Source organism: Leopardus geoffroyi, chromosome A3 (assembly GCF_018350155.1).
Source record: "Leopardus geoffroyi isolate Oge1 chromosome A3, O.geoffroyi_Oge1_pat1.0, whole genome shotgun sequence".
Lineage (NCBI taxonomy): Eukaryota > Metazoa > Chordata > Mammalia > Carnivora > Felidae > Leopardus > Leopardus geoffroyi.
The window spans coordinates 62,082,263-62,108,279 of record NC_059336.1 but is presented as its reverse complement, the minus strand read 5'-3'; the positions used below and the strand labels follow the sequence as shown (position 1 = coordinate 62,108,279).

Here is a 26,017-nt window from a genome sequence, read left to right as displayed (position 1 = left end):
AAAATTAAAAGTATGGGTGTTCCCAGACATACTTTAAACATTGTTTTGGCTTCTTCTGGTAGCAATACATCATGAATGAGGATTGCAAAGCTGAAAGTGTTCGTAAGGTAAATTGGCCTTTCCACAGGATCAGCAGGACTGTCTCGGATGTGAAATAATGTTGCAGCGTGATCAAATCCCAAATAACTATTTGAAAAAACATAAATCATTTTTACCTCCATGTGTTAATTTAAAATCTAAGTTCTTCTGTTTTAATAACTTTACATTTAGCATTAAGGACATAACTGGAGAAGTATAACTATAAATATTTTAGAGACTGCACATGATTTAAAACAAAACTTAGCTTACAAAATATTGACATGTAATATAAAGAATTATTCTCTATTGAATTATATGCAGTCAAGTAAAATCAAGGACGTATTAACAGAAAAAGTTTTAAGCTACTTAAGAAAAATCATGTTCATCATTTAATTGCAACCAGCTTTGTTAAAATGAGTCCCTACCAAGAGGGATATTGAACTATTATTATTTCAAGTATAATCAGAAAATGAACTACATATTTTACTGCCCATTTATAAAAAGCTGTAATTCTAGAAGACTGTTTATAAGTTTATTAAAAGGAATATAAATGATTTTGTTTCAAGTGACAATATACCTTAATAACAAGCCACAACTGACTGTATGTTACAGAAGGAATTACAGAAAGGAAACAGCTTCAATGATTTGAATATTATTTAAAAATCATAGATTCATTTTTCTATTGTATTACTGAATCATTAAGACTTTATTTAAGCCCACATTATATCATCCTATTTACCTTTTTCTTCTAAAAAAGTTAAACAGGAGATTTTTCTCCTTTACAGTGGAAGTTGTTCTTTTCAACAATTCCATGGAGTTTATGTGAATTTGGATACTACTTTCGCTAGGGTCAATGAGCAGGAAAACAAAATTTACTGATTAGTGAAAACTTAGAAAGCTTACTTTAAAGAGAAACTCACCCATCTAAAACTTCTGCTTGATATGGTATTTCAAGTTTAGAATAACTCTTTTCCTTTGCCTTAACAGTTATTTTCCCAGAAAACTGAGACGGTTTTTTTGCCTTTGATGCTAAAAGGAAGCATAAAAAATAATCTCTGTCACCTTTTGCTATCAGAGTTTATATACAGAGCAGGATGAGAGTGACTTGATGTAAGCTGACAAAATCTTAAAAACAAAGCTGAAGTTTCAGATTGGCAAAGAGGAGACTTTTACATTTTACATCAAATTATCACACTTTTTATCCAAAAGAAGAAAAATATTTTAATTTTCCAGTAATGGAATTAAACAGATAAGGAATTAACAAGTGAACACAATTCAGGAGGGAAAACACTGTATTTGAGCTATTTCCCTAGAGCCATAAGCCATGACTTTCCTCACACCAGGGCTTCTCAACCTGGGCACTAGTAACGTTGTAGGCCAGGTTAGTTCCTTCTGGGGTGCAGGGGCTGTGCTGTGCTTTGTAGGATGCTTGGTGGCATCCAGGCCTCTGCCTGTTAGATAGCAGTAGCAGCCCCCAGATATGACAACCAAAAATGTCTGTGGACACTGACAAATGTCCCGTGGCCTAGGAGGCAAAACTGGCCCCCATGGAGAACCCCTGGTTTACAGCTGTATTAAGAAATAACATTCCTTGTATGGCCAGAGTCTTGTTATAAACACCAAGAAAGTAGCATGGTGCAAGAAGCATCCGGTGTTGTGTATTAGCCTACCCGAACTCACAGTATAAGACTCTCCCTGCCATCATATTGCCCTTACAGATGAAGTAAAATCTTTACATTTTGTAGCAGTTGTGAATAAATCCATCTGGAATTACAGAAATAGATTCAGTTGGATCCAATCTGGGTACCCATTAGATGTTCTTTTCAAAGCAAATAAAGAAGCTGTTTATCTTTATCCTACTTAAGGTACTTCAGAAACACTTCCAGTTAGTTCTGCAAATGTGTGTAATCCAACTTTAGCACAAACAACAACAACACAACAACAAAAAGGGTATGACATCTAGTATGTGGCTATGTATAGACAGTGATTTCAGATTTTAAAAACTCCCCCTCTGCCCCCTTTTCCCCCCCAAATAAGAAGGGGTGCCTGGGTAACTCAGTCAGTTAAGTGTCCAACTCTTGATTTCGGCTCAGGTCATGATCTCGCGGTTCAGAGGACTGAGTCCCCACCTCAGGCTCCGTCTGCTCCACATGACAGTGCAGAGCCTGCTTGGGATTCTCTCTCTTTTCCACATGTGCACACATTCTCTCTCTCAAAATAAAAAAATAAACTTAAAAAAATGCCTCCCATTAAACCTCATTTCTTTCTGCTTGTTATATGGCTATTACTAGTTTATTATTTTAGGGGGCTGTACAATATTCCTACTATGGATGGGAGGATGGAAGGGGAGGGAGAAGGTGACACCATTCCCATGGTAATAGAAACCACTTTTTTTTTTAACATTTATTTTTGAGAGACAGAGAGAGACAGAGTATGAGCAGGGGAGGGGCAGAGAGAGAGGGAGACACAGAATTCGAAGCAGGATCCAGGCTCCGAGCTGTCAGCACAGAGCCCAACACAGGGCTCGAATTCACAAACCGCGAGATCATGACCTGAGCCTAAGTTGGACTCTTAACTGACTGAGCCACCCAGGCGCCCCTAAAAACCACTTTTAAGAAACGTATCATTTACTTTTAAAAGATGCTTTTCCTTTATATTAAATTTTACATAATTTAAGAAATACTATTTTAGCATCTATGATCTCAGGAGAACTAACATTATTGACATTCATTTATATCAAGAAGGGAAATACTGCACTGGGTTGTCAACTCAGGAGCTGGAGAAGAACAGTGTGGGAGAACTACATAGGACAACTGTTCCTGGTGAACACTCCCCCACTGCTTGGATTTATCAGAAGGATGGACCCTAAACATTCTTAGGGTCAGGAATTACTATTGGCTGCTCTTCTTAGTAAGAGAAGACAATGTACTTGCTGATGTTAATACTGGTGGACATGACTGTGGTATCCCAGCAACAGAGAAGATAATTTATCAAAGATCTGGAAATAACTGTGGCATCAAAACCTTCTGCAGTACTATTTCTTGATAGCTGGGTTATGAAAGTATGCCACATATTTAGTCGTGATTTCTTTTTTTTTTTTTTAATTTTTTTTTTCAACGTTTATTTATTTTTGGGACAGAGAGAGACAGAGCATGAACAGGGGAGGGGCAGTGAGAGAGGGAGACACAGAATCGGAAACAGGCTCCAGGCTCCGAGCCATCAGCCCAGAGCCTGACGCGGGGCTCGAACTCACGGACCGCGAGATCGTGACCTGGCTGAAGTCGGACGCTCAACCGACTGCGCCACCCAGGCGCCCCTAGTCGTGATTTCTTAAAAAAAACTTTTTTGAACATTTTATTTATTTATTTTAAGTAAGTGCTATGTCCAGTATGGGGCTCAAACTCATGACCCTGAGATCAAGAGTTGCATGCCCCACTGAATGAACCAGCTAGGTGCCCCTTAATCTTGATTTCTCTGGGAGTTTTCTCTGAGCTCATGGGATGAACACTAAAGCTTGGCACCCAGATTGTGCACTGCTCCCGATCCTCCCCAGAGCCCTCAAGTGCAAGGAGTAAGCACAGATGCCCTCACAAACACTGTGCAGAGTCTTCCAGTATTCTGCTATACTTGGTAGACCACAGTGATCAAATGCTCTCTTGTGATGAGGAGTGTAGATGTGAAATGTGGGCTACGAGCAGAGGTGGCTCCATCATAAAGCCAAAATATAAGCTTCAGGGCTCCTCACCCTGCAAGGGCCTTTTGAGAAAAGCCCCATTTGGATTTCAGTTCTTATTAAATGTAATTACATACATAGTTAAGCAGCTATCAAATCACTATTTAAAAATTTTTGTGACAGCAAATTCAATAAATGTTCTAGTATAGGGGATAAAGCTGGATAAAAACATGCTATTAAGATATGTTGAAGTCTGGGTTAACATTTCAAATATCAAAATATACAATATATATGTTTGAAATCATAGTAATCTAATTTGACAATGCTATCATAAAGGCTATTATTTTAGGTAGGCAGAGCTGTCTTCCCTGTTTAAAAAGCCAATATAGGAAACTGTTACAGGGAATACTTTATTTCTATTCTCAAACATGCTTCTGAAACTCAAATACATTATCACTCAATTACAAAAAATAATGACTTCGTAATTAAGGTAAATACCTTAAATACTATATATTCACTAGGTATATATGTGAAAGCCCAGATTACAAAAATTTAATTCCAATCCTAATGTATTTGGTAATACTAATTTCACTTTATGAAGCTGCATTTTCTTTCATGAAGCAATCAAATAAGAATTTGTGATGGTTTATAAGATAAACCAACCTAAGCAGTAATACAAAATCTGACTGTAAAATGGTCAGGGTTTCTATATGAAGAGATGTCTTCTAGTTTATCAAAATAAGATCACCCCATTAGAGAGTGAAAGCCGAATACTTACCATCAAAACTAATACTTGCAACCTTGGTATATTTACTTTCTGAAGCTTTTAACGTAATTGGTTTAAAGTGTACCGTTATAGCGTCATTTTGTGGTGTAGGTCGAACACTCTGCAAACAGAAAAAAATATGTATCATTATTTTAGTCTCATGGTTCAGTTACATTACACTGGAGAGTGTACTGGAAACATGCAGCAGAATAAAAAAATGGAAGTTTAACTTTATGCGCTCCCTTTAAACAGAATAGGCCAGGGGAGCCTATTCTGAGGGCTCAGTTGGTTGAGTGTCTAACTCTTGATTTTGGCTCAGGTCATGATCTCACAGTGATGGGATTGAGTCCCACGACGGGCTCATGCTGGGTATGGAGCCTGCTTAAGATTCTAGCTCCCTCTCCCTCTGCCTAGCTGGCACATGTGTGCTCTATCAATAAATCAATAGAATAGGTCAAACTGGCACAACATCACATTAATTTCATCAGAATATCTTCATGCAATAAAATGATGGCCATAGGAAGAGTTTAAGATCAGTAAGTGAGTGTAAAAATCTAGAGACAAACTAGTACCATACACTAGGTATGAATACATAAAACAGGAAAAAAAAAAGGTATAATGAGTCATATATGAGAAAAGGAGACACGAAGATTTAATGATAGGGTCCCTCTTAAAGAACTCCACCATACCAAATGTAACATCCTGACTATGTTGAATAACATCCTGAAAATGAAGAATGATGTGAATTTGGGAGCCAGTACTCCTCTGCCACAGTGTTTTTGCAGATCCCTCTTCTTCCTCTTCCTCTTCTTTTAATATTTACTTACTTTTTAAAAATATTTATTTTTTACTTACTTAAAAAAAATTTTTTTTAATGTTTGTTTATTTTTGAGAGACAGAGACAGAGTGCAAGCTGGGGGGGGGGGTGGGGGGCAGCGGGCAGAGAGAGAGGAAGACACAGAATCTGAAGCAGGCTCCAGGCTCCGAGCTGTCAGCACAGGGCCTGACGCAGGGCTCGAACTCACAAACCATGAGATCATGACCTGAGCCAAAGTCAGACACTTAACCAACTGAGCTGCTCACGCGCCCCTAATGTTTACTTACTTTTGAAAGAGAGACAGAGCATGAGTGGGGGAGGGCAGAGAGAGAGGGAGACACAGAATCTGAAGCAGGCTCCAGGCTCTGAGCTGTCAGCACAGAGCCCGATGTGGGGCTCAAACCCACAAACCATGAAATCATGACCTGAGCTGAAGTTGGGCACTCAACCGACTGAGCTACCCAGGTGCCCCTTGCAGATCCCACTTCTAATGGGACTTTCTCTACCTCCCTAGGGCATGGCTGTGTAAGTGAGGCATGCCACTGTTACCAGGCAAGGCTGTACTCCCAGCTGTGGGACTGAGCAGTGGACTGAAGGGCTGTGTAGCTTGGAGGGGTCAGAACAGTTTAAACTTAAAAAATAAGATTTTTCTATTCAACAACTAAATCTATAATAACAAATACCATAAAAGCTTGCACTTTTGGAGCAAACTAGAAAAATAAATACAGTTTAAGGTGCAGTTACTTTTTTATTACCTTACTGACACAAAGCATTTTTCATTGGAAGGAACCTTAAAGATCCCCATCTCCTTCCCTGTTTTACAGATGAAGAGAACCTTGCAATATGGAGTGATGTTTCAGTAGCTAGGCATCAAGAGGCGGGACTGGAAACCAGATGTTCCTGACTTGGTTCAGGGCCTGGGCCCCTTACTGGCATCCTAGTGCCTAAACATGTATTAATGAAGTCATGGTATTGTACACAAATCTTGATCAATACTCTTCCTTTAGAATTCAACTAGGGGGCACCTGGGTGGCTCAGTCAGTTAAGTGTCCAACTCTTGATTTAGGCTCAGGTCACACTCTCACAACCATGGGATCAAGCCCTGCGGAGCCTGCTTAAGATTCTCTCTCTCTGCCCCTTTCCAGCTCATGTGCTCTATCTCTTTCTCTCTCTCAATAAAAAAAAAAAAAAAAAAAAAAAAAAAAATTCATTTAGAATCTTACTTTGGTCTCAAAATGCTTCTGGAGTTTTTTGCTGATTTTTCAGGGGCTTTATAAACTTGTCAAAGCCTGATGCTTCCCATAGAAAGAACACAGTTCTTTTCTGTGACACCCACCAGGCACACGCCTGCTAACATGGGTGCAGCCAGGTCCCTGCAAGTCACCAAGTTCTTCCCCGTCTCCCTACCCACCCTTCAGTACATCCGTAAAGGTGGAATCTGACTACAAAGGTGGAATGAAGGTACAAGAAGCACCTGAGAGAGTATGAAGAAAAACTGCTCCTTTTGCACTGGTCTGCTATCACAGGGAAGAAAGTTGGTTACACATAAAGATTACAGACACTGCTTTTACTACCAGATGGTGGGGCGTCTCCCTCCTCACTGCTTGTTAGTCTTTACTGGGCCTGGAATGATGACCCTAAGGATGGTTCTGCAGTTTTCTGAGCTGGAAATCTTAATAGCCTGAGCTCTTGGCCTCAGGGTCTTTTGGTATTTTAACTCTTTCATCTTTCTTCTGAACTTCTCATTTGCTTTGGAATCTCTAACTGGGGCTGCAAGTGGATTTGTTCATATTGATATATTTATTATCAGTATGCTTGTGATTAGTAGCAATCGTTTAAAATACAAATCTCTTCATCCCTTAAAGAGTGTGTGTGTGTGTGTGTGTGTGTTATTTTTAATAAAACAAAGCAGTTTGACTATAAAACGGGAAGGTTTCATATATTACATACCTACACTAATACTTCTTCTAAAGGAAAGGAAAGCAGTACAGAAGTGTACGTGACAATCCCATTTGATGAATTTATGCAACAAAAAAGATGTTAAGTATTTAACTAGAAGTGTCAGTTTCAGTAAGCTGCCCATCTACTCTGGGCCTTATTTTTCCTACCTGTAAAACACTAGGGGATTAGATTAGGTATTTTCTAAGATTCCATCTATTTACAAAATTTGGTGGTTGTATTAATTTTGTTCTTTTTTCAAATGAGCACTTTTACCCTGAGGTCAAGATTTGTTAGAGAGATGATCGTATAAAGCTTTGTAGTTTGCAGAGGACTCCCACATGCTCTACTGAATGTGTCAGAGTAGGAATGGAATCTTGACCATTTTCAAACACGCTTAAAGACTGCAAGTAGCAGTTCATTAGTAATGACGACGACACCTTTTGAGTGCTATTAGCCTGCACAACACCATAACAGAAATAGCTAAATAAAACTATTTATTTATTTAAAACAGTCACTGTAATTAGTAGGAGCTTAGAGTACTTGATGAAAAATGTTTTTCTCACATGTAACATATTACTCTAAGATTTTCCTTACCAGAGGAAAAAATTTTTTTAATTGTTTTCCTTTTTTTTTTTAAGTTTATTTATTTTTGAGAGAGAGAGAGAGAGAGAGAGAGAGAGAGAGCAAGCGCAGGGCAGGGGCAGAGAGAGAGAGGGAGACACAGAATCTGAAGCAGGCTCCAGGCTCTGAGCTGCCAGCATGGAGCCCAATGTGGGGCTTGAACTCACAAACTGTGAGATCATGACCTGAGTAGAAGCAGGATGCTTAACCAACTGAGCCACCCAGATGCCCCTAGAGGAAAATTTTTATATTCAGTATTATTAACTCTCTCCTTCTCTCTTTCTCTCTTTATTGCACCAATAGTAAGCAAACATTCAATTGACTCACTTTTTTAATGTTTTATTTATTTTTGAGAAGGAGGGAGGGAGGGAGGGAGGGAGGGAGAGAGAGAGAGAGAGAGGGGGAAAGTGTGCACACAAGTGGGGGAGGGGCAGAGAAAGAGACATGGGGACAGAGGATCTGAAGTGGGCTCTGTGCTGAGAGCAGCAAGCCTGATGCGGGGCTCAAACTCATGAACCCTGAGATCATTACCTGACTCAAAGTTGGATGCTTAACCAACTGAGACACCCAGGGGCCCCATTGACTCAAGTTTTATACAAATGATCTGAACTGTTCACTTATTATTAAAAAAAGCCCAACAAAATGAAAAAATCCATTTTCCAAGGAATCAAAAACAAAGCTAAACAAACAAAACATTTAAGTAGTGGCTCATTCTGTTTTTTTTTTTTTTTTTCCTATTCTGGTGGCCTTAAATGAAAAATAATACAAAATCATTAACTTGTATTAAGCATATTTACACTAACAATCTATTTTAGAATCAGTTACTAACAGTTGCATACTAGAGATAATGGAGAAGTAGAAAAAAATATGGCAAGATTCCCGGGAAAGGCAGCTTGCACATATTCTAAATATAGTTCTAGCCTTTTCTCACGATATTCATACCCAACTAATGTTCAGTAACTCTCAAGTGAGATTCAAAGGCCCAGCACATTCTAAAACTATTCAGAAAAACATTTGAAAAGGAAAATAACCTTCCAGTATGTAACAATTGTATTTCTAACAACGGATACACAAATTTATTAAAGCTCATATCAAGTTTACACTGGTAAAATTAAAGTATATCTGTCATTCTTATTCATCAATTAGTAAGGAAACTTCATGCAAATGTTCCTCTTAAGATATCTCAAAGCAAATTTATTCCATCATTTATACTGCATTAATGTTTTTTAAGTGTTGAGGAAAAACCATATTCTCAAAGTTGCATTACAGACAATCAAAGTCAGACAGGCTTGAACCTGAGTATCTTGTCCATTAACAGGTGAGAACTGTTTATTTTCAGATGCTTGCCTCAGGAGTCCCATATCTAGAAAGATGAAGAAACTCTGAATTCCTTTAAGGGGAATTAAAAAAAAAAACAACAACCCTCCAGCTTCTGGCAATGCCTACGTCATCCTAAAGATATTATATATTTGTGAAATGGACAGAGGTGGGACATTTATAAAAATATGTCAGTCTCTAAGTATGGCATATTATGTAGTAAGATACAGGAAAAAACCTTAGGAAGCTCTCTTATAACTCAGTTTCCATGGTAGATGGGTTTGTTTCCTGGCTGATAAGGTAAGAAGTCTAAGCTAACATTACCTCTCAAGTGGACCACTGCAATGGACTCCTAACTTCCTGCAGTGAATTCTCCACAAACTAGCTACTATGACCTTTATAACACATAAATCAAATGATGTCTCTCCCTTGCTTAAAATTCTGTAATTTGCTGTTGCACTTATAATAAAATCTAAACACCTCCCAGAGCCCAGAAAACCAGGATCAACCCTCCGGCCCTCCCTTTATGTTCAACCCTCCTTTCTTTCCCAGGACATCCAAAGTTGTTTCTGCCTCAGGCCTTTGCAATCGCTGTTCCCTTTGATGGTAACACTTGTCAGCTAGCTTTCTTAGGGGTGCCAACTTCTTACTCTTCATTTATTACCTCAAATGTCAGCTCCTCTGAGACAACCCTGTCTAACCATCTCCCTCCCTCACTTACATTCTATTCTGTTTCTTTCTTTGTTAGAACTTGGTTTGATTTACAATTTTGTTGCATACCTGTCTGTCATCAGTCTCACAGCTAAAAAGTGAGCTCAATAGGGGCAGGAACCTTGGCTCTCTGATTTACTGCTATGTTCTCACACACCTCGCACAGAAGCTGGCATATAGTTGACGCCCATTAAACGGAATAATGAACGAGGAAGTAAGAAGAAACTAACAAAACACTGGCAGAGTGTAGGCTCTGGATATTAGGAAAAATACATACATACGTAGCTACAAATGCAGATATACAGACATATATTATAGATTAAAAGATTTTTAGTAGAAATACTGAATATGAAATTAAAATGATATATTTATAAAGACTTGATGGTGTCATTATATACTAATATACCTTCAAGTAACTTTTGAGTTTTTATGGTTGAAGAAGTCACTTTTAAAAAAAGCTGATTCAGGGGCACCTGGGTGGCTCAGTCGGTTAAGCATCCGACTTTGGCTCAGGTCATGATCTCGCGGTCCCGTGAGTTCGAGCCCCGCGTCGGGCTCTGTGCTGACTGCTCAGAGCCTGGAGCCTGTTTCAGATTCTGTGTCTCCCTCTCTCTTTGACCCTCCCCGGTTCATGCTCTGTCTCTGTCTCAAAAATAAATAAACGTTAAAAAAAAAAATTTAAAAAAAGCTGATTCATTTCCCTTATTTGGAAAACTAGAACCTGTGTACTTTATAGGGCTGTTGTATTGAATAAGGTAATCTATGTAAAGAAACTAGCATAGTGCATAACCCATAGTAACAACAAAAATGTCCACTTATAATGTATCCTAAAACTGCCTCTTTAATTCTGTTATAATTGAACTGAATACAACAGTATTTTTTCATTTTTTTTAAAATAATTTTTTAAAATGTTTATTTATTTTTGAGAGAGAGAGAGAGACAGACAGACAGACAGACAATGCAAGTGGGGGAGGAGCAGAGAGAGGGAGACGCAGAATCCAAAACAGGCTCCAGGCTATCAGCAGAGAACCCTACATGGGCTTGATCTCATGAACCATGAGATTGTGACCTGATCTGATATCAAGAGTTGGACATTTAACCAACTGAGCCACCCAGGTGCCTCTCATTCATATTCTTAAGATTGATAATTTCACTTTTAAAATGTTTATTGTAAAAGACATTTGTTTTGGTCCATTCATTGTATGTAAAAAAAAAAAAAAATAGAGAAGATTGTTTGGGCTATGTAAAGGTACTTTGCCATCAAATCTCTAAATCCTCACATTTGGGGAAGTGACTGCAGGCCTGAAGTCTGCCTGACATGAAAGTTCTCATTAACGACCCTGCTTGGTGCAAGGCATCCTACAGATGGAAGAAACCACTCACGGGCAAACAGCATGGAGAACACACTAAAATAAAAATTATCTGACATCTCAAACTGAGGCAACAGCAGGGTGATCCATCAACAACAGCCAGTGTCTGCCCCACAGGCAAATGAACTGCCATCCACAGCTAAAGAGGTATCTCTAAACGTGTCACCAAGAAGCTATGCTACCAGATGATTTCTCAGTGGAGAAAACACTTGAGCTTTGGAGAGAAAAAGAACTGGGACGAGTGGTGCCTACATTACCATGTATACAGTACATGTGCTCTATGTGGTCAATTGGGCTACAAAAGAAATCAGTATCAAAAAGTTCAAAGAAGATAAAAGTAGGCTGGAGCCAAAGCAATCTGAAATATCTAGCAGAAGGAATTACACTCTATTATGGAGGAAAGTCTGATAAATTAACCTTGAGACTTTTGAACAAAAAGAATCACAATTCTTGGTGTAAAGAACGATTTTAAAATGTTAACACAGAGCAGTGATAAGAAGGCCTTTGCATTTCATTGACTGGTAAAACCTAAAATGTGTGTGTATGTGTTTATGGTTGGGGAGGGAAAACTAACAGGTTTTCTAATTTTTTAGTTTGCAAATGTGAGGATGATAGTGGCAGGGGAACAAAGGGAGTCTCCTACTATCTACTTGATTCATCAAATAAAAGGATGTTTTAATGGCAAACAAAGAAAAATAGAGAAAATTAATAAAACCATACATTAGTTCTTTGAAAAGATCAACAAAATTGACAAACCTTTAGCTTGACTGACTCAAAATACTTTTCAAATATAGAGAAGACTAAATTAATTATAATCAAGAATGATAAATAGGATGTTACCATCTACTTCACAGGGAAAAAAGAAAAGTATTAGAAGAGAACACTATGAACAGGGGTATGCCATCCAATTAGAACACTGAGATGCAATGAAAACACTCCTAGAAAAGTCATAAGTCACTGAAACCGACCAAGAAGAAATAGAAATATGAATAGGCCTAAAGAGATTGAATTCTAAAACCTCCCACAAATAAAAGTCCAGGCCCAGTGGACTTCATTGGTGAATTCTACCAAACATTTAAAGAAGAGTTAACGACAATCCTTCACAAATTCTTGCCCCAAAAGGAGAGAATATTTTCCAACTCATTCTATTGGAAACCACAACACTAGCAAAACAGCTATCTACTACCTTTATAAAATAACTGATATTTTAACATCAAACAAAGAAAACAAAGCATATTATTGCAGAACAGTCCTTGTTTAGAAAGGGTGTTTGCATTAACATACATGCAACTCATATTTTTAGAAACATTTGGGGCGCCTGGGTGGCGCAGTCGGTTAAGCGTCCGACTTCAGCCAGGTCACCATCTCGCGGTCTGTGAGTTCGAGCCCCACGTCGGGCTCTGGGCTGATTGCTCAGAGCCTGGAGCCTGTTTCCGATTCTGTGTCTCCCTCTCTCTCTGCCCCTCCCCCGTTCATGCTCTGTCTCTCTCTGTCCCAAAAATAAATAAACGTTGAAAAAAAAAAAAAAAAAAGACATTTAGAAACATTTATACTGTCCTTATTTTGCTTATTTTTCTATAGATTTGTGAAAATTTTACTATAAAGAGCCAAAACCAATCACTAATCACTTAATATAGCAACAATCACCATTATGTATTTTTTGAAAAGTGTAATTAATTATTGCTATAAATAGGAATTAAAAAGAAATTATACACAGGAACATTCACTGTAATATTTTCTTATGTAAAAGGTCACTACCGGAGAACATGCTGACAATTTCATTCCATAGAATGAAATTTGATGACAATCTTTCAAAAAACTGAATTAAAAAAAACAAAGTCACTAAATAAAAAAATGAATATATTTTTGAAAGCAAGCATATAAAAATACACGGACTGAGGGACCTTTGTTGCTATCAAAGAAGAAAAATAACAAAAACAAGGGACATAATGCTGCTGCTCACTGCTTTTGTGTTTTGTTTCAATGGTATCAGGGTGGTCAGGTCAAAAGAGCTGTTCCTTGTCACCTGCAGTGGGGTCCCAACCCTTGAGGATCCTTGAGGGGTACGGGTATGTATCACGGCAGACCCAGGCAACTGCTCTCAGCCTGCTCTCAGGCTGCCAAGAGTGGACAGGCAGGAACTCCAAGTGGGGCAGTTTCAGCCCACTGCATAGTGGGGAAGCATTCTATAAAACCCATTCCCCCAGTTCTTCTACCTAGCAGGAAGAAATACTAGGTCAGACAGCAGGACACCACCCAGAATGTGATCCCACTCATGAGCACAGTCACTGTGCATTAAACTATGGTTACCCCCTTGGGGTGCCTGGGTGCCTCAATTGGTTAAGCGTCTGACTTCAGCTCAGGTCATGATCTCACAGTCGGGGAGTTCAAGCCCTGCATCAGGCCCTGTGCTGACAGCTCAGGGCCTGGAGCCTGCTTCAGATTCTGTGTCTCCCTCTCTCTCTGCCCCTCCCCTGCTCATGCTCTGTCTCTCTCTGTCTCAAAAATAAATAAAAACATTAAAAAAAAATTTAAAATATGGTTATCCAATCTTGCTCCCTCATTTAGGGTTTATAAACTCTTCTCTCTTTGGTCTACTCCACCAGTTGGCAGTAAACTCTGGGTTTGGCCCTGGATGGACAAAGGTCCCTTAAGTCTCATGCCCCTTTGATCTATATCATTTTATCAGACTTCTCTGAATTTAGGCTTCTGAATCAGCACACATTATAATAAAAATGTACTGCTTTCTTTTTCCATTATTCCCTATGTATGTATCTTGTGGACTTCACCAGAAGGTGAGGTTGTGGGCCAAAGCAAAATCCAGATAGCTCTCTTTTACTTTTTTCCCTAAAATTGTGTACTGGCTCCTCAATTCCACTGTAAGACATAAAGTCACTTGTTCTATGTGCATGTGTGAGGGGAAGAGATGACCTCAGTTTATAGTCTGCTGTTTAGTATACTATAATAGCTGCCAGGTGGAAGGGGTACCTTTGACAGATGTTAATAGCATTCTAATGTTACCTACCATATCTCTTTGCTTTATTATTATTTCCCTTCCCAATTCATCTGAACCTTTTTCCCTTTTCATTTACCCATACCTTAAGTCTAACAACCAAACCTGATGGAATCTTTATAACTTGTTTTTCTTTGCACATGGCATACATCCTAGGGTTTATCAGAATCCACAAGCCTCTTGTATGATTCTGCCTCAACAAGAACCTCAGGAACTTTTTTTTTTTTTAATTTTTTTTTTTTTCAATGTTTATTTTATTTTTGGGACAGAGAGAGACAGAGCATGAACGGGGGAGGGGCAGAGAGAGAGGGAGACACAGAATCAGAAACAGGCTCCAGGCTCTGAGCCATCAGCCCAGAGCCCGACGCGGGGCTTGAACTCACAGACCGCGAGATCGTGACCTGGCTGAAGTCGGACGCTTAACCGACTGCGCCACCCAGGCGCCCCGAACCTCAGGAACTTTGATTCAGACTTAGCTTGGGGAAGATCACCTACTTTCCTTCTCATCTTTGAAATTTGGTGGTTAGAGGCAGAACAGGTTTCTCACATCACACTTAGAACCAAAGTGTCATTAGGCCACCAAAGAACAGAATCCTTTAGAGGAAGAGTTTAATTAGTTTTAAGGTGGTCATAAGTTTAAAAACAAAGAATATATAAATTAGGAGAAAATAAGTAAAAACTTACTGTTATTGGTACATCTTTTGTTCCTGAATTTAATAAATGAAGATTTAAAACTTTTGGTAGATCTGTTAAAATTGAAGAGAAGAAATATTTCTTTAACAGAAGTGCTTTATGGCAAACTAGAATTTTACCTTATTAGATATCAGATTGAATCTATTCTAGAATGTGAAAAAGAACTATAATCACATTAATAAAAAGAATGTGATTCCACCTAACTCATAAATAGCAATCACCTTACTCACAAGGACACTGTATAAGAACTGTCCCCTCCTAAACAACCAGACCAAAAATCAGAACAAAACATATTTTTTTAGTGAAATTAGACATTATTACTAATCTTTTAGTTCTCTAGGAAACCATAAGGAAGCAGATTAATAATGTTAAATTATCAGTGTGAAAAATCTAATTTTCAAAAAGGGGTCTCCAATCCTAAACAACCAACTTCTAATTACATATGGTCCATAGAAATCCCAAATTACAAGTATTTCTATTTTTTCCTTAATAAATCCTTTAACTTGAGCATTTTCAATTTTAGAATTTGATTTTTTTCTTTGACCATCTGGGACATAATTTAACATTATGCTATTATAATGCAACTGAGTAATCCATTTCTAAATAAAAATCCAGAAGTAAAGCTCCCCCCCCCCTTTTATTTACTGTTAAAAAAAGGAGTAAGCATAACTGAGTAGGTGAGAACTTGGATTTAAAAACTCAGAAACTACTTTGTGCCTCAATATTCCCTTAAGTTATCTTATGACCTTGCTTTCCCACCTGGTAAGCAATGGTAGCCCTCAGAGGAATGGGGTATTAACCTGTGAGGGCTTGAAGTTCCCCAAAGAAGGTTTCTATAAGATCATGCAACCCACTGACAAGTAATTTCAAAGCTGAGCTACAAAGGGGTTAAAAGTAGAGCCATTCAGCACTGAACAGAGGCATTTTTGTTTTTTAAAGACTTATAAAAATACTGTCTTCTACCCACCCCCCCCCCCCCCCCCCCCCGCTTTTTTTTTTTACCTTGTGTTCGTAGTGTACCAAAATCTAGCATTTCAGTTGAGGAATAAATTCCAGGAGCTTGGAAGACAGAAAAGTAAACCATTAGATTTTTCTTTGCCCAAAGTTAAGATGTATTGAATACAAAACAAATACATTTACTGTTCCTCTGGTTTTCTACTAACCTGTTGTAACTTCTACCTCCACAGGAAGGATGATAAATTCTGTGCTGTCTGAAGCATTTGTCTTTATTCTGATGAAGGCGGTGTGATTATCTGCTTCCCTGGATGAAAAACTGGCTCTCATCACTCCCTTGGTTTCATAAGGAGGAATTTCCTGACAAGTTAACAGACCATAATGTAGCACGGCTTTTGTGATGGTGCAAAAGCCACCATAGTTTTTTGAAGAAAACAACATTGACTGAGGATGCATTATTATTTTATATACCTACTAAGAAAAAAACAACAACACACTGCCATTTAAACGGATATATTCCATGGATTGTAACACATACTCCAACGTGAAGAATATTACAATGTGAAAGAAGCCCATCTTAGAACTGAGGAAGCATGATATGTAAAATTGAGCCAAGTGAAAGAAATAAAATTTTCAGTTGCAAAATTATCATTAAAAGATAGAATTAATCTATAAAACCAGTTATCTTTTAGTGTGATGCTTGGACATATAATTCAGTACTAAGATTCTCCACCAAATAGAGATGTCAGCATTGGAGGGAAATCCTTTTCTAGAAATCTACAGGAATCTCTTTAAATAATAATCAAGAGAGCTTGGACTCTCTCTGTCCTTTCATTTAAAACCTAACACAACAAAGCTTCTCAGGCAAATCCACAGTTGACCAACTGCTTTCAATAAGTCTCTTAGCAAGGAAGATGGAAAAATTTTGAGGCCTGTAATGAGAGAACACTGACAAATACACTAGAGGGAAGATTTATTGGGGCAAAAAAAAATTTTTTTTTGAGATGGATTTCTTTTCCTGGTTTTACAACAATCTGGCTTGCTTGGGACCATCAGAATTTCTCTGCACATACCTTCTGGCATATTTAAGGAAATCCCTGTGTTTTAGAATTTATTATTCATCTCACTTACCTCTATTCTCTTAACTTTTTAGCCTCAAAGTAGGAAAGAAGTGATTGGAACCCTCCTGGGGCCACAAGAGATGCACCATCCACTTCCCCATCTCTAGGGAGCTGACTTGGTCTCTGGGCTTTTCTTATGTACACTGAAATGGGCTGAGGGTGAGGTCAAGGCCAATTGACTTTTATTTTTACTCTATGTTTGTAGGAAGAAGAATAACTTTATCTTTTCTTGTAGCCACTGGGATTATTAAAACATTATGCCATCTCTGCTACCATTCATTACAGTTCTTAACTAATTAGAAATATGAATTCTCTTATGTTTATTAGATACCAATTATATTTCACAGTAAATTCTTAGCTCTTCTACGTAGAATTATAATACAAACTTAATAGCTTATAGTTAATTCTCTGAAGCATTGTTTTATATACTACTTCTCTCAAAGGCTTTTCAAACAATAACGTAATTTCAAGATAAAACATTTTTGTGAAAGGATATAAATGAACCATCCATTACATATTCCTATTTGCCAGTGTGTTTCTATATCTGGGGAGTTAACCAAATCCTGACAAATTTGTTTCTAATTGCTCAAGTGAACATCCTAGAAATGTCCCTTCTGCATCCCTTCCTTGGTCGAGACTGGTCAGAAGACAGAACAAGAGGCTACGTGTGTTTAACAGAGCAATTAATAAATAAATCTGATCTTCAGAACTCATTCATAGTGGTAAAGTCCGTTGTCTTCAATTATGGATAAGCAATGATTAGAGTGCCCTCAGTATAAGAACTGTGTTTACTGTGCCTTTCCCCTCTTTGATTAAAGCTTGGTAGACAACATTTAAAGAAAAACTCTCCTAAGGCAGGAAACTTCACAAATAAGGTAGTTGCTACACATTCATTGATTAATATTTGCTGGTATTCTCTAAGAAACAGGGGTTCTCTAAGCATTGACACAAACTAGTGTTAAATATTCAATAATATTAAAGGTGGATGTAGATCACCTAAGAATTTAAAATTTTCTATGTCATCACAAGGGCTTGACTACATTCCCTCCGAAAACGTCATCTCTATCAACAATAAGTCTGAAAGTTCAATTCTCTACCTCAAACATATAATGGATCCTTCCCAGAGGTTTTTTTTTTTTTTTTTTTTTTTTAAATCTTAGTATAAAAAGCACATTATAAATTGATAGAGTCAGAGACAACTTTACCAATATAACTCTGGATAGTTGAAATCTCTTCCTTTCTACACAGTGGGTTAAAGTTCCCACCAATTTTGTTCACTGCTCTTTCCAAAAATTACTTCTACTTTTCTCTCCCTGTATCATCCAATTTTCAAGAATATATGATGTAAATTTAATATTAAGATATAATTAAGGGGGAGTCACCCACATTTATTCATGTGATAGGAAGTTAAACTATTTTCTGGTGTATTTGAGAAAGTAATTGAGACAGAAATATGCCAGCACTCACCCACAGTTTTCTGGTGCCTCCTTGTTGACCTGTTGGGAGTTCTAGGTGAAGATCTCCTCCACTAGAGTACATTTCTACAACCTGTGATGAAAGGGCACATGATGGTTAAGCTCAAAATCATATTCTCAACACAAGTGATTTGCCGTTATATAGAAATAAGTCTGACATCCTATGTCTTAGAAAAATTTAAAAATGTTTATAGATATAAAAGTAGGATAAGTCTCATGTCTTATCACTGGAGTCAGTGCTTCAGATGTGTGAGCACTGATGATTTTTTTTTTTTTTTTTACATTTATTTATTTTTGAAATACAGAGAGACAGAGTGCAAGTGGGGGAGTGGAAGAGAGACAGAGGGAGACACAGAATCCGAAGCAGGCTCCAGGCTCAGAGCTGTCAGCACAGAGCCCGATGCAGGGCTCAAACTCGTTAACTATGAGATCATGACCCAAGCTGAAGTTGGATGCTTAACCAACTAAGCCATCCAGGCTCCCCAATGGTGATTATTTTTAATTAAAACAAGGTAAATTTAAAACATTAAAGTTAGAAACAGTATAGTTATTTTAGACACTGAATTAAATAAAATCTATCCATAGAACACTTTTTATTTTCAAAGGAAAAATAGTTTATGGAAATTATCAAATTTTAGAAATATAAATTTTATATTTCTTGCGGTTACACAAATGCTTCTTTATTCACACATTTATAACAAGCTTTAGCAGATCTAATAACCACTATAATTGTGAAATAGTGAAGAATATGTTATTCTGAGATATATGTAACATTTTTAAAGCACTATGACAATATCTGGTTTCTCTTGGTGGCAAAACCATAGGAACCATTAATAATACCTCTGTGGCTTGTATCTATACTCATGATTTTTAAAAACTATTTTGCTGAGGTATAACTGATATACAATAAACAACACATATTTCAACTGTACAACTTGATAAATTCTGACATACATATACAGGCGTGAAGCTACCACTGCAGTTAAGACATTAAATATACCCATTATCTCCAAATTTTCTTCATGCCCCTTGCAATCTACCTGTCTCTCTCTGTCCCCCTATATCCTTAGGCAACCAATGAGCTGAGCTCAGCCACTCTAGATTAATTTGTATTTTCTAGAGCTTTATATAAATGGAATCATACAGTATATACTCTTGTGTCAAGCTGCTTTAACTTGGTGTAATTATTTTGAGATTCATCATGTTGTTATATGTATTAATAGTTCATTTCTTTTATTTTTATATATGTAATTTATTGTCAAATTGGTTTCCATACAACACCCAGTGTTCATCCCAACCGGTGCCCTCCAATGCCCATCAACCCACTTTCCCCTCTCCCCCACCCTCCATCAACCCTCAGTTTGTTCTCAGTATTTAAGAGTCTCTTATGGTTTGCTTCCTTCCCTCTGTGTAACTTTTTTTTTTCCCCCTTCCCCTCCCCACTAGTCTTCTGTTAAGTTTCTCAGGATCCACATATGAGTGAAAACATATGGTATCTGTCTTTCTCTGCCTGACTTATTTCACTTAGCATAACACTCTCCAGTTCCTAAATGTCCATCAACTGACGAATGGATAAAGAAGATGTGGTTTATATATACAATGGAATATTACTTGGCAATGAGAAAGAATGAAATCTGGCCATTTGTAGCAACGTGGATGGAACTGAAGAGTTCATTTCTTTTCAATTTTATGGCTATGCCACAATTATTGATCCATTCACCCACTGATGGACATGTGGGTTGTTTCCAGTTTTTGGTCATTACAGATAAAGGTGCTATGAACACTGCATTGTATAAGTCTTTGTGTGAACATCTGCTTTCTTTTCTCTTGGGTAAATACCTAGGGATAGAATGGGTCATATGGCAGGAGACTTTCCTTTTTTTTTTTTTTTTTTTTTAATTTTTAAAAATGTTTATTTATGAGAGAGAGAGAGAGACACAGCATTAGCGGGCAAAGGGCAGAGAGAGATGGAGACACAGAATCCGAAGCAGGCTCTAGGCTCTGAGCTGTCAGCACTAGAGCCCAATGGAGGGCTCAAACTCACAAACAGCGAGATCATGACCTGAGCCAAGTTGGACGCTTAACCAACTGAGCCACCCAGGTCCTCCGTTGGAGACTTTCCTTTCAAGGCAGGTAACCCTATCTCTTAAAAAGAAATAATATATTTAATTAAATTCAAACGTGGAGTGAAGTAAAAGAATGGGTGGAAAACCTTCACTTGTTTTATCACATAAGTCCTTCAGGAATACATAAGAAAGGACAATGCAGGAAAAACAGCAATGCTTTAGTATGAACTTAAAGGTTTTGTGTGTTATGTTGTTAGAGTAATGCATTTAGCAAAAACTAATGAGCTAAGATTTTCTAAGTATTATTACCTGCCTTTTGATTTAGTATAGTGTTCCCCTATGGTCCCAGTTGTATTGACAGTAATACCATCTTTTTTTTTTTTTTTAATGTTTATTTATTTTTGAGAGAGAGTGTAAGCATGTGAGCAGGGAAGGGGCAGAGAGAGGGAGACAAAGATCCAAAGCAGGCTCCGTGCTAGCAGTGGAGAACCTGATGCGGGGCTTGAACTCATGAACTGTGAGATCACGACCTGAGCCAAAGTTGGACGCTTAACTGACAGAGACACTCAGGTACCCCAATAGTAATACCATCTTAACTGATGGAGTGACTGTAGAATCTTTTCTGAAAAAACCAGAAGACATCACATATTATTCATTTCAACTTCCAAGGTATTAAGGAAACAAGCCTAACAATGTGTGGAAACAGAAGATTAAAGGGTAGACTACTGATTATTGGGAAAGGAATAAAGAAATGGGTACAGAAAAAGACTACATTATAAAATTCAAAGGAAAGATCACATTAAAATTAGGAATGTGACATATCACTGATTTTAAGTCCAGTGCTATTCATTCTAATTTAATAAAGTGTAGAAAAAAAACGAAGGCAAAATATAAAGAATATAGTTCGTGTAAAAAATTTTTTTTGCAAAGAGTGTTTATTTTTGTGTGTCCACATATATGTGTACAAGTGCCCTGAATGAGGTCTGATCTGGTGCACCAAGATCATATGAGTAGTATCTATAAGGACGGGCTGGGACTGGAGCTGAGCTAACACAACAGTTACCAGATACCTGGAGTTATTTACATTTAAAATTACAGAAATAAAAGAAAATAAATGTTCAGTTTCTTAGCCACCCCTAGCCACAAATTCAACTGCTCATTAGCCATGTGTGGCTAGTGGCTGCTGGACAGAGCAGATACAGACACACCAACGAAGAAAGTTCTAGTGGACAGCACTGGATTAAAAAAGTAGAAGTTCAAGGGGAGTTTTGCTTTACATGTTTGAGTTGTTAACATTTTTTTTTTTTCAGTGAGAACATACTAATGGGTCTGTGTTTTATATAAAATAAACAAATCACATACAATTTCCTGTTTACAGTATTTTCTTAAATTTAAGGATAAGACTAATGGCACAGTATAGCCTATTGTAGAACCATCAGGTTAAGAGTGCCTTTCAGATAAATCACCTATACTTGTGAGGCACTGGGGTGGCTCAGCTGGTTAAGCATCCAACTTTAGCTCAGGTTCATGATATCCGAATTCCTAAGTTCAAGCCCCACATCGGGCTCTGTGCTGACAGTGTGGAGCCTGCTTCAGATCCTTTGTTTCCCTCTCTCTCTGCCCCTTCCCTGCCTGTGTGCTCTCTCTCTCTCTCTCCTCTCAAAAATAAATAAACATTAAAAAAAATAATCTATACTTTTTCTAAGAGGACAGCTTTGGTTTTTCCATTTGCTCTCCTGCATGCTGGTGAAAAGTCCAGTGTGGTATACATTCTTGAATTAAAATACTATAACTAGAAAAAGCCTAGATGAACATCAACAACAACAAAAATAAGTTGACCAAAAACAGTCAAGGAAAGAAAGCAGCAGGAATTTATTTATGAGGTTTCTATATAATTTCTGATAAAAGTTTGCCAAAACAGAGAAAATACATTATTATCTAAATTTAGCAAAAGGATATAAATGATCGAGTGATGAAGAGGAAATACAAATACTTTTCACTTGTAAAAACAGGACACAAGAGATTTTTCTTCTCTTGTAATGAAAATATCTAGCTAAAAATAATTCAAATTTGGGTAGAGTATTTTTATTAGTAGTTATGCTCACCTAATTGTTAGCCAAACGTTGGGAAGAAACCTCTTTTTTGCTACCTTAGCATATAATTTCACAATTCAGGCTCTAAAAATCTCACTTTTTTCTCTTCTACATTTTCTTTTTCATTGTTCATGAACATTTCTACCGGGGGTTCTGGGATGACAAGAATCAGTTTGGTTGTCAAAGCTCTGTAGCTTACTACAATATGTAGTATTTTCCCTCCTCCTGTTATGTTCAAGCTACTGTTAAGGCCTGCAGTACTGGTCCTAAAGAACTTTGGGGAGGCTGGGTGTAGATATTATAAACTATTCCAGAAAGCATCCACATCTCCTTTCAACCAGACAACACAACGCAACTAGAACCTACAGTGGCAGCAAATGTCACATAGTTGGAAGTCTCTCGGGATGTACGGTAGGGATTTTAGGAAACACATAAAGGAGTGACACTTGCCACTCTGACTATAAAAGAGACCAGGAACTAGTGAGGAGAGATGTCAAATTTGAAAACAATCAGTACCTAACAGATTGAGTAAAATTAGGAGTTGGATTATCTTATCTTATCTTATCTTATCTTATCTTATCTTATCTTATCTTTAGAGAGAGCAGGGGAGGGGTGCAAAGAAAGAGAAAGAGAGAGACAGAGAGGGAGAGAATCTTAAGCAGACTCCATGCTCAGCGTGGAGCCCAATACTAGGCTCAATCCCATGACTTTGGGTTTGTTGCCTGGGTGGAAATTGAGAGTAGGATGCTCAGCTGACTGAGCCACCCAGGAATCCCAGGAGTTGGACTTCTAAACAAAAAATAAGTTTGCTTTTAATCGTGATTCTATATTTACCCTTCCTCAGACTTTAACTTCCAGGCTGCCATCACCCAAAACTTATTACCAAAAATAAGTATGAACTGTTTTAAAAATTTACGTTACATCAGAAAAGCAATGGCCTTGTGTAGTTGAAAACTCTTAAGTTAAATGCAGACCTGCTAAACTGTAACACCAGAGAAACCACAGTTGTTTAAAAAGTGGTTCCAAAAAGTCAATACCTGGACTATTGTAATCGAAAATTCTGACCACAGCAAGTTGCATTAAAAGAATAACCACTCTTTGATACATCTATAAAATCCCATTATTTTAAATAGTCTTGCAAACTGTAACAAACTGAGATTTCATGGTAAGCATTAATTTCCACCAAAATGTAACTCATTCAATATCATCAACATAAACTCACCTGTAAAGGCTCACTGTGAGGATTGTGTATATTTATTATAGGTGAGAAACTGCTGTTCACAGGGACTCTGGCCCCAAGGAATGGCCTCAGTCGATATGGATTTGGAACTCCAACACCAAACACCTATTTTAAAGGAGAAAAAAATGCAATCTGGGTTAAACTCCAACACCAAATACCTATTTTAAAGGAGAAAAAAATGCAATCTGGGTTGCTTTCATAACTAACATTTTTATAGTTATAACTGATTGATCTAGGGAAAACTGATGTGTCTTATTTAGATGGAAAAATCTTGACTACCTTTAAAAAGAATACACATGTGGTTTCTATCCTTGATTTGGCTATATATTTGATTTACTACATATATGTGTATTTGGAATTATTTCTATAATATATTGGAAATTAAAATGATAGCAATCCTTCATGAGCTCACAGAATAGACAAAAGAAGGCAACAGGGAATCAAAAGATTTCCTTATTCCAACCATGAGAAGAAGATGGATCTAGGGCTCAAACAATTTCTCAAATCCAGCTCCAGGTCATTCCCACATGAGAAAGCAAGGTCCTGGGTTGACTAAACAGAGTGAGCCCATCAGTCAAATGACAAATATTTCTTAAGTGCCTATGATTTGCTAGGCACAAATATATACAGTGTGAATGATTCAAGAGTAAACAAGATAGATAATGTGCCGCCCTCATGCAACTTACATTCCAGTATGAGGGGCACACTAAATAACAATAAAAAAGTTTTTAAAAAATGGTAATGTGATATAGAATAACTGGCTGGGGTGAGGCTGGGATGTTCTTTTAGGGAGCATGGTCAAGGTCATCTTCTCTGGGGAAGTGATTATGAGCTGATGCAAGATGAGAACAAACCAGCACTGAGAGTGTATTTGGGTGAGGGGAAGTATACAAAGGAAACAAGGCAGGAAAGGGGTTAACTTGAAGATCAGGAATAAGATGAGAAGCATGGTCAAATGGGATGGAATAGAAGGAACATATGGGAGTCAGAACCTCAGAGCCTTGTTGGCCTTGGTCACAAATTTACATTTTGCTCTGAAAGCAACAGGACGACATAAAGATTTCCATGGGGAAGTTGACTAGATGTGATTTATGTTCACAGAAGATCATTCCGACTACAGTGAATAACAGACTATGGTAAGGACAGTGGAGGAGTGGAAGGCCTGTTGGAGGCTACGGTGTAACCCAGGGAGAGGTAATGGTGGCTTAGAAGAGAGCAGTGGTAGTGTGGAGGAGAGAGTTAGACTCAAGATATATTTAGGAGGCAGACTTTGTGAAAGACTAGATGTGGAGAGGTGAAGAAAAGCAGCTGGCCACTGAGGCTCTGCTTGAGAACAAACCGATTACAACCCTCAAGTAGTACAGCTTGGCCACATCCACCTAAGTCGGTTAGGCTGCCCCTAGAGGGCAATGGTAGTAATATTCTTATGACAGTCTTCATTTACTCAACAGGTGTATGTTAAATGAGCATCATCTATATAGCACTTCTAAGTTATTCATCTACACAGGTTGCCTACTAAACAACTGTTAAAGACATATTCACTGTATATAAATACAAGTGCCTAACTAATTGGTTTACTGACACGAATTCTCAAGATATGTGGTATGTTCTGGATCCTAGAAAAGAAATGTTCAAAAACAAAATCATAAAAACTGTAAAGTAAGACATTATCTAAGTAAGGAGTTAAAACACTGTGTTCTATATGCAGTATAACACAGTGGTTAATAGGATGGTCTTTGTAGTTATAAAGACATGGGTTTGAATCCCTGCTTAATAATCTATTAGTAGCATAATTTGAACAAACTACTTAACCTTTCTAAGCTTCACCTTCCTTATCTAAACGAATGAGAATAACAGTATCTATAACGCATGCAGAAATGTTTGTAAAGTACGTAGTATAGTGCCACAGAAGCAATTCTTCTTAACAATCTTGATAACCTTGATTATAAAAATCTTGACTCATAAGACATTAACAATCTCTAATAACCTAAACATTACACAGAGAAAATAAGAACAAATTTTAAGCAATCTATTCACTAAAGAAAAGGGAGCATGCGGGGCGCCTGGG

At 37.7% G+C, this 26,017-nt stretch overlaps 1 protein-coding gene across 1 annotated transcript in view; it reads right to left on the bottom strand.

The window, feature by feature from the left end:
- Positions 1-26,017, bottom strand: part of TMEM131 (transmembrane protein 131) — a 246,218-nt gene that overhangs the window by 58,664 nt on the left and 161,537 nt on the right. The window contains exons 7-14 of the mRNA XM_045445797.1: positions 23,932-24,054; positions 18,543-18,623; positions 16,164-16,314; positions 16,003-16,059; positions 14,992-15,053; positions 4,530-4,638; positions 999-1,107; positions 33-186 (exon numbers count right to left, since the gene is read on the bottom strand). Of these exons, the coding sequence (XP_045301753.1) occupies positions 33-186; positions 999-1,107; positions 4,530-4,638; positions 14,992-15,053; positions 16,003-16,059; positions 16,164-16,314; positions 18,543-18,623; positions 23,932-24,054 (846 nt within the window). The remainder of the gene's footprint in view (positions 1-32; positions 187-998; positions 1,108-4,529; positions 4,639-14,991; positions 15,054-16,002; positions 16,060-16,163; positions 16,315-18,542; positions 18,624-23,931; positions 24,055-26,017) is intronic.